At 32.1% G+C, this 9,688-nt stretch overlaps 1 protein-coding gene across 1 annotated transcript; it reads left to right on the top strand.

Moving 5' to 3' along the window:
* The first annotated feature begins 6,828 nt into the window (after window positions 1-6,828).
* Window positions 6,829-8,261, top strand: LOC106303582. Its single transcript, XM_013739857.1, has one exon. It carries the CDS (start codon window positions 6,921-6,923, stop codon window positions 8,130-8,132), a length of 1,212 nt encoding a protein of 403 aa, XP_013595311.1. The 5' UTR covers window positions 6,829-6,920; the 3' UTR covers window positions 8,133-8,261.
* The last annotated feature ends 1,427 nt before the right edge of the window (window positions 8,262-9,688 follow it).

Genomic DNA, 9,688 nt, shown 5'->3' with positions numbered 1-9,688 from the left:
TCCAGCCACTGATGGCTTACAAAAGATACTTAAACATAGGTTTAGAAAGTAAAAAACGTGCATAATGAAATGACCAAAAGGCCCTTGAGAAAAATGAATTCGGCCAAACAAATAGACACGGAGCGACCTCGGCTCGTCGCTGCGAGAGGGCGCTCCCGGGTCGTTTCGTCGCGAGCGACCTGGCTGTGTCGCTGCGAGAGGTCGCTCCCGGGTCGTTTCTTCGCGAGCGACCTAACTGTGTCGCTCCGAAGACGTCGCTCCCGGGTCATCCCTCGCGAGCGACCTGGCTGGGTCGCTCTGAAGACGTCGCTCACGGCTTGCTCAGAAACCATAAACGCGAGCGACCTCTGGGTGTCGCTGTGGTGAGGTCGCTCTAGGAGCTGGAGCGACTTCGCCTTGTCGCTCTAGGAGGTCGCTCCGAAGCGTAAATGGCGAGCGAGTTCATGGCGTCACTCCGGTAGGTCGCTCCCATGCATTGCTCGTCCAATGATCACCTTAATCACCTTTTTTGAGCTCCAAACGCACCCAAATGTCTCCAAGAACTCCATGTGGTACTCCAATACCTAATAGAGACATATGTATGCAAAATGCAACCTAGACATGGCTAAATCCTAATCTATATGATGAAAATGCACATAAATAAATCGATAAAACAATGTAAATATGCAAGATATCACCCACCAGCTTGTTTACCGAGTTCCGAACCAGTCTCACCTTACGGCAAGGCCCCGATTCGACTGCGGGAGGGTGTTAGAATAGGATATTCTGTTAGTAGATAAGATACAATCTTTGTAGATTTGGTAGTTACGATATTTGTGTAACAGTGTGTAACAACCGTGGCTATTTATGCCTTGTCAACAGAACTACTCTCCTCAAGGAGATTCATCAACTTTCATTTAACAAGTGTCAGATGTTTACTAAGCATATAAAATGATTTCGGATCGGGTCGAGTGATGGTAAATTGATCATGATACAATCAGGGCGTATACAAGGAAAGAACAAGATCATAAAACCAATTAAGAAAAGTTCAACTCTTGAACAATGCATGTTCCATGTAAAGAAAGTTCGACTATCAAACGCTGCGGGATTATACGAAAGGAAAACAAGTTTTTGTTTTCTCTTATGGTTAGGAAACTCTTGTTTTGATAGTTTTTATAATATTGTAAATAATATATCTATTTTTTCACCAATCTATTAAAAAATATTTTTTGCTTAATTCACTCATTCAAGTTCTTGTAGTTATAAAATATTGTCTTCATTGTAATTTTTTGTTAGGGAAAAATTATAATAATATTACATTTGACACAAGTTAAACATAATAATAAGTTCATAACACAATAATACAGATTCCAAAACATAACAAACATAACGATAAGTTCATAACTTGATATTCTTAAAGTTACTTAAATCTTATGAAAGTTAAAAAGGTATATTTTATGATTATTGAAGACACATCAAACCACATGACTTGATAATCTTGAAGTTATTTAACACTCTTGAAAATACAAATAATACAAAAACTAAAGGAGAAGACTTCTCATTACCTAGAAACATTAATAAACATGAATGTTTGTAACATCATAATTATCACCAATTAAATTATGAATTTCATTCAGGAGCCCCAATATTGACTAATACACACGAATAACAAGAAACTCTTAAAAAGTCATTTTAAATTTGGAGAAATGAAAATTTAATAAACATTGATGTAGAAGTCTTCCATTAGGTCTTTTTGCAATTTCAAATTTATGAAGGAAGACTTCTAAATAACTTTTCATTTGTAAATATTGGCTTACTTTCATTTTTGAAATATTCTCGATGATACCAAAAGACTTGTAGAGAAGTTTTTATGATAAACTAGGGCAGGTCCGCCCTATGGGCGGGATGAATATTTGAAAATAATTTAAATTGTTAGATTAAATATTTAATGTAAATTTTTATTAATTAAAAATATAAATATTAGTTAAATTTTGTACATGTTTTTCTTATTTGAAGACTAAATAAACATGCTATGTTGATAATTAGTTATGTTTTTTTTTCTTGGGGTGGCATTACATCATTTCTTGCTAAGTATTCGTGATGTTGTACTAGAAGTTATTATCATATAATAAATTATGTGGTGCATTTTATATTTATTATAATTGATTATTTATATATATAAGTGAGAAATTATTAATATTGTGTAAGTTGTGATTGAGATGTAAGAGTAAATTGTAGGCTAAAAATCTTAGCAGTTTTTTACTTGTTTTAGTTTATTCCATTTTTGTTATTTTTTAACTTTAAAAATGTTTATAAATTATAAACTGCTAAATTCCCATTGAATTTTTTTGATTGAAGTTTATATATATATCTTTTATAGAAAAACATATACCATATAAAACTAACAAATTATTTAAATTTTGATTTTAAAAGTTTCATTGTATTTTTGATAACCATTATGGATTACTAAAAAGAATATACTATTTGATTATTTTTTACTTAACAATATTATGGATGTATAATTTAGTTATTTTGTTTTTTTTTAACTATTACTATTATGTTTTTGCGTTTGTAATTAGGATAGAATAATTTATGGTGTATGGATTTTATTTTATGCGGTTATTTTACGCACCAGTTGTGTTGATTTATTCGAAATATATTTATTTTATTTGTTGTGTGAATAAGATATTATGATATATTTCATAGATATATTAAACCGTTGGAACACAATAAATACATATTAGGGACTCTGTATTTGAAACCACTTTGACTTATGTGTAAGTTTTAATATGATGGTTTTCATCAGAAGGGGAAATATAAAACTCTAAGTAAAACAGAGTCGAGAGTCTCAAAATATTAGCACTTGTAGCTTTGAAAATGATGTTTTTGTCGAAGCTTAAAACGTTGGATAACACATTGGCTGTTGTTCTTGCGATGAAAGTGATGCAATCAGTATTTAAAAAAAAACGGATCAGAGATAGCAGAAGAACAGAGTTTCCGTATGTCAAATGCTTAAAATCTTTATTATAAAGGCTGCCAAATTTTGATCCAAGCAAATATGCACATCTTTTTTAGTACCTGATTTTTTTTTTAAAGGAGTGTACCCTATTTTTTTTTCTTTTAGGATATATTTTGTGGCCCTATAGTTTATATCATTCGAGTTTTGGTTAACCGGTTTATACGTTACATAAGTATCAATAACTTTTAGGTGCGTTCGATCCATATTTGAAATTGACTATTCAATTTTCTGGCCATCATTTTGTTTTGGCAAGAAATTATTAGTATCTACTAATTAACTTATGCATTGAAGCAGTTATAATATCCAGACTTTTCACTAAATCGTTCAATGTGTATTTTTCCTAAATGGAACTTTTTATAAAAAAAAACTTATTGTCTACTTGTTTAGTGAATGTGTTACCATGATAATGAATAATAAATAATTACAGTAAACGTTCCATTATACATAATGAATATTGTAATAATATTCTTGTAGTATCTGTGTTTTTTAGAGATCATATGATATAGAATAATTTTTTTACATTTTAAACACCTTTAGTGGAAACGAGGACGCCCAGCATAGTGCTTCACGTGCATGTCAAGTCAGCTAAGATGTGGGCCATTCTAGTATTGGAATATAATCTCACCGTTAATGTCCCAAACACAAAGTGATTTGGCTGTTTAAAAAGAAAATAGTAGTCTCTAAATTTGGTCGATCATATTGTAACATAAATTTATTTTCGCCTAAATTAAACTAATACGATTTAAACACATGTATAAAACAAAATAACTTATACTGGAATGCAAGTAAACTTTATAATATAAACTTGAATAAAAATAGTCTGAAATAAACTTAAAGTGCCCATATAATTGGGAATATCCAAAACAAAAATAACCTAATACCTGAATTTAAACAAAGATGCATAAGCATTATTAAAACTAATATGTCTTGTCGCAAACTCCAAACTCGTGTGCAATGAAGTGGACGCATGTCATCATGCCTGATAGCAGTGGGAAATACGTAGAATGACTAATCTATCTGTAAACTGGGTTGGTTATTGGGCTAAATTTTAAACTGTATTCGGGTTGGATGGGCTTTAATATTGCTTCACCATGTAATAGCCTTTGGGCTTTTGCATAAATGGAAAATGTTGACAAAAAAAAGTTACAGTATAACCTCTTTAAATTAATACTCTATAAATTAATTTACACTAAAAATCTCTATAAATAATATAATTTTATAGTCCCAAATTGAGTTTTTGGGTCAATTAGTATATCGATTAATTAATATCTCTATAAATTAATAAAAAATTATAGTCTTGGTGTAGTCCCAACATTATTAATTTATAGAGGTTTCACTCTATCACCCCTCTTCTATCGTCTTCTTTCTTTCTCTTCTTCTCTGTTTATTCTATTTCTCATCTCATTTCTTCTGTTTCTTATCACTTTTCTGTCACAATCCGTTAAGTAATAGATTTATTTTCATCGGAAGAAAACTTTCATATTTATAATGGAGGATTAACACAAAGAAATGAATGAATGGATTCATTGAATGTGAGATCGTGTGAGAAGTGGAGAATATGTATTAATGCGAATGTTAATGAAGATGCTTGAACCAAGTTAATTTCCGTAACAGCGCCGGATTAAAGAAATTTATTTGCCAAAAACGATGGCTTCCAACTGACATTGATCGGAATCGTTGGTCACCGGTGAAACCGTTGGATTTCTATTGACAGTTGACTGAATGGCAATTGTTTCACGGTGGCCACTTTCCCTAGGTTTCGTATACAATTTTTTGGAGAAGATGTATTTGGTCGTAGTAGACACATAAAACCCATTAAACTCAAGAATAAATGAAATATTAAATATTGATTGACCGTGACACGTGTCGCCACCACAGACTCCGACTTAGTGACATGAAATCTGAGTTGGATGACCTAGGAATGAAGAAAACTCTTCTTTATATATATAGACATGTTAGTTTTGCAATTGACCGAAGTTTTGCAGATATTTGACTTTTTTAAAGAAGACTCCTCAAACTAAACTGGTAAGATTGTGCATGCACCGAATAGACAAAGTACAAAGATCATACCCGAGTCCGGCTCTATGGAAGCCGCCGGAGTCGGTGAACGGAAGATTCACTTTTTAAAAACTATAGAGAGAGGTCGTAGGATTTTGAGAGAGAGGAAATAAGAGTAAATTCTATGTGCTAACTTATTCATTTTTGTAATTTTTCGAAAGAATATCTAAGAATATTAAAGTCTTCAAAAATTTGTACATCCCTATCTCTTGAACTCCTCTATATGAATTGAGAAAACATATCAGCTCTGAGCAGTGCTGTATAATTTACTTTCGAACTTTATTACCCAAATGAAAGCTTTAAACATGTGGAAGTGAGAGAGATCACCTAGATGAGGGCTTTAAATTCAGCATTTTGAAGTATGATATTCTCTGCCCCCATTTGTTCCTCACATCCTTATTGAATGCTGAACAATCCTTATCATGTATACATGTTGTCTTGCTTCGATGAACCATCTATATAACACAATCTTTCATTTTGATTTATATTAGAAATTATACATGAAAAAATATTCTGATCGTTTCTAGATATCGTGATCTTTAAATCTATTTATCCGGATATGGATCTATGGACTCAAACTTTCTTTTTCTTGGATCCATCCAGATTGTCGGATCCGTATATTGTACCAACCCATGGCTCAGTTTACAAACAATTTTCATCTTGTAACTCCTTGTTTTATGTCTATGTCTCATTTCATCTTCTTCTTCTTCTTCTTCTTCTTCTTCTTCACAAATGCTGAAGGCACAACAAGTTTGTCAATATCCTCCAAAGATGAAGATTCACCTTGTCCTAAAGGTGGAATAATGGATACTTGATTAATTGGTTCCCTTGAGATTTCAAATAGTATTATTACATTAAATTGCATGTGTTGTTTTCTGTCTGGTCGTTTGGTGGAGGAATGAAAAGTGAAACAAATAATACTGTTACTGCTGCATCCACTATATGTAGTACGGTCTCATTGATACCATGAGGTATTCCAGTTTGCTTCACTTTTACTCACTCTCTGTAACAATTTTGCTTTTACCAAATTTGTGATCCCCAGTGACTAATTGGAGAGAGAGAAAAAGGAATGGTGGAGACAAGTCCTCTTAAGATACCTCTCGGTTAGTAAAAAGTAAGATTTCAAGGACAAAGAGATCGAAAAAAGAAGAACATTTATGGGTCCATTTAGAAGAAGTAGAAAAGAAAAAGTGAAGAGACAAAATAGCTAATAATGAGCTGCACTTGAGTACCCATGATGTTTTTCCCATATGCAACCACTAAGAGTCTAATCTCTTTAGTTAGTTACTTGTATGAACTAGCCATCTCCGTGATTGAAGGTGTCTTAGGATAAGATTATTGGTGTTGTTGTAGTACACTCATGACAGCAATTAGGACAGTTGAACACATTTTTTTTTTTTGTAAAACTCTAGATTAGTTCTTAGCTAGGTTCTCCTGCAGTGATGATCTAGACTTACTACAATTCACAAAACTGTCAAAGTCAAAACATGATCTAGACTTATCACAATTCTCAAAATTATTTTGGCCACCTTCCCTGTAGACAATTGCACAAAGTTTTGTAATGTTTTGATAAAACCGTTAATGCGTTTTTTTTTTGTCAAGGTCAGGAACATATAGACTAAGCAAAAGAAAAGGGTGATGCTGGTGGTTACTGAATTGACCCAACGGGTGAAAAGAAAGGTAACTTTCAAAAGTAGCTTTCTTTTTCTTGTCTATGTTTCTCTCACTCTCTCATGTCCTTATATTCACACCACTCTTTCCTTCCAAATCGTCACTTAAATCTTCTATATTTGTGCTGTGACAGAGCAAAGCAAAAGAACAAAAAAAAAACTTGGCTAAGCTTCTTTGTCGCCATTGACAAACAATGTCTGAATTTGCCTTGTCATCATCTCCAGAAGAGAATCAAAACATGAAGATGGTTTTTTTTTCACTACTTCTCTCTGACTTTCAACTCTTTTGTTCGTTTATAATCTCTCACCCTTTCTATTTTTCTTACGTACTCTTCTTCTCACCTTACTTGTTCAAGATTCTATCTTTTCTCTCACCACTCTTCGTCACCACCACACTCTTGCTTCTCGCTTTACTCAGTACTCTGCATCTTCACGACACTTTTCCCGACTCTGAATCACTCGAAACGCAACCAGGCTTCCTCGTTTCCTTTTGTAGTAAGCTCGGTAGTGTCTTGGAACCCAAGTTTGATGTCAACAATGAGGATGTTAACGAACTTGAAGCCTATAAGATGGTTGTTGAGGCTTGCTCGATGGAATGTGCGTTCGAGGATGAGAGTGTGGAGGTAACCTTTGTTGACAAATTCTGTAGCCATGAGGTCAGCATCACCGTGTCGAAATCTCTGACCGATGAGAAACAAGTTGAGATCCAACCGCTGAAGTTGGAGGGTCAGATGGACTTGGAGAAAGAAGAGAAGTGTGAAAAGGAACTCGTAGAAGAACAGAAAGTCAAGCGAGAAAGTGACGTTGTCATCGATAGCGGAGAAGGGCAGTTCTGGAAAGAACCGACAAAAGAAGAATCCAAGGCTCAAAAAGTAGATCTTGTCGGAGATAGTAATGATCTCCCAAGACTGAGCGACTTTCTCGGAGAAGAGAAGAAAAACAAAGTGAATGATCAGAAAGAGGAAGAAGAAGATGTTTCTCTTAAGAGCTTTGGGTCAATGAGGAAAGAGAAAGAGTGGAGGAGAACATTGGCATGCAAGCTGTTCGAGGAACGACACAACGCTGACGTAGGACAAGGGATGGATCAGCTTTGGGAGACTTACGAGACCGAAACAGAGAAGAAGCAAACCGAAGAAGATAAGAAGAAGAAGGAGAAGAAGATGAAAACCAAGAAGTCGATGACGATGATGAAGACGAAGAGCATAGAGAAGAAGCAAGTAGCAGTGGAAGAGGAAGACGATGATGATGGGATTGATCAGCAGCAACTGTGCTGCTTACAGGCACTGAAGTTCTCAACAGGGAAGATGCATTTGGGAATTGCGAGGCCTAACCTTGTGAAGCTATCTAAGGCTTTCAAAGGATTTGGAAGGTTTTACAATGCCAACAAGCATCCCAAGAAAGGATGAACGACCAAGTTACAAACTTTGTATTAATGTTGACCTTTATATTATAAGTAGTCCGAGATAGTTGTGCTTTTGTAGTTTCCTTAGTTTTCGGCAAGCATGTAATTTGTATGCATAAGTTTCTTCGTCTCATTTCTGAGTCTTAGCACATTATTAATTTGTTGAACAGATAAACGACTCATACGATGGAAGGATCATGGATCCATGTCATCTCAAATCTTCGTATTTTTATATTTTATATTTCTACAGAGTTTTGTAAGAAAAATAAATAAATGAAATAGTAGATTAATTTATAATTTACATTTTTAGTCTTTTCTTCTCATAACCACAAATTTATGGTTCATTCACGTTATTATAGTAATGCTTTTTACCGAGTTTTTAATATATATACTAGATTTTAAATTCACGCTACGCGCGAGTCTGTATTAATAATTTACATTAGTTTTATAATAACTTTTAAACTAATTATTTAATTTATTTATATAATTTTCTTATCTGAAATATGATTTGTTGTTTTTATTATTTATGTCTATTTATAATTATACCCTCTTATTAACTATTTAGTTATTTGTATTTATAAATGTAATAATTATGTATATAAGCATATTCATAATTTTTTTTAAATATTAATTTGTATTTAAAATATTATATAAATTGCTTGATGCATAAAACTTTTAATACATTATAATATTTTATCATACATTTTACATAGATTTTATTTGAATAACATAAACGATTGAACTATATACATAATATCTAATTTTGCTTTGTATTTAGAAAAATCCTTATAATTAATGTGTGATTGTTATACATATGTGATAGTATAAAATTTATATTTAAAATTTGATCACAATAAATAATTTTATGAAATTTAATTAATATTAAATAGCCTTCGTAAGATAATATAATAAGTAAAGTAAATATAATGAATTTAGCTATTGTTATGTAACATTTTATTTATTGAATTAATAATATTGAGAATCTAAAGTATTAGATTTATCTACTACTTGATCTAATTAATTATTTGTATTGTAGTTAAGCTTTCATGATCGTATAATGTATTAAAATATTTATAATTTTTTTTTTGCTATAATTGATAATATTTGTATGTTTTGGAGTTTAGGTGAAGATTTTTAAGATCCTTTGAAAACTAATGTATTAAATAATTTTGATAATTAGTTTTCTAGTTTCCAAATACTGACAATAAGATAGCAAAAGTCTGAGATTGCGTATTCATTGTAATCTTGAAATTTGTTTTCTAAATGTTTTTTTAGTTTGTTGATTATAATACTTAGATAGTATATTTATATTGATAAATTCACATCGATTCTTCTTTCTATCATTCTTTTATGTTATCTTTCATGCTAATTTATTGTTAGTTTTCGTTATAAATTTTATTAAAAATCTTAACTAACTTATTTAACATGCTTTCTTAGACTCTTTATTTTTCATCAATATTATAAACATTGTTCTCTAAATATTTTTTTCAACATAACTCAACAAAGAACATCCTAAATTTTATATGTTATATGAGGTGAATCACACTAATGATTATAAAA

This window comes from Brassica oleracea, chromosome C7 (genome assembly GCF_000695525.1).
Source record: "Brassica oleracea var. oleracea cultivar TO1000 chromosome C7, BOL, whole genome shotgun sequence".
NCBI lineage: Eukaryota > Viridiplantae > Streptophyta > Magnoliopsida > Brassicales > Brassicaceae > Brassica > Brassica oleracea.
This window is presented reverse-complemented; position numbering and strand designations above follow the sequence as displayed.

Bases quoted from the DNA above. Each gene is read 5' to 3' on its own strand.
- LOC106303582 (XM_013739857.1), top strand. From the start codon at position 6,921: ATGTCTGAATTTGCCTTGTCATCATCTCCAGAAGAGAATCAAAACATG.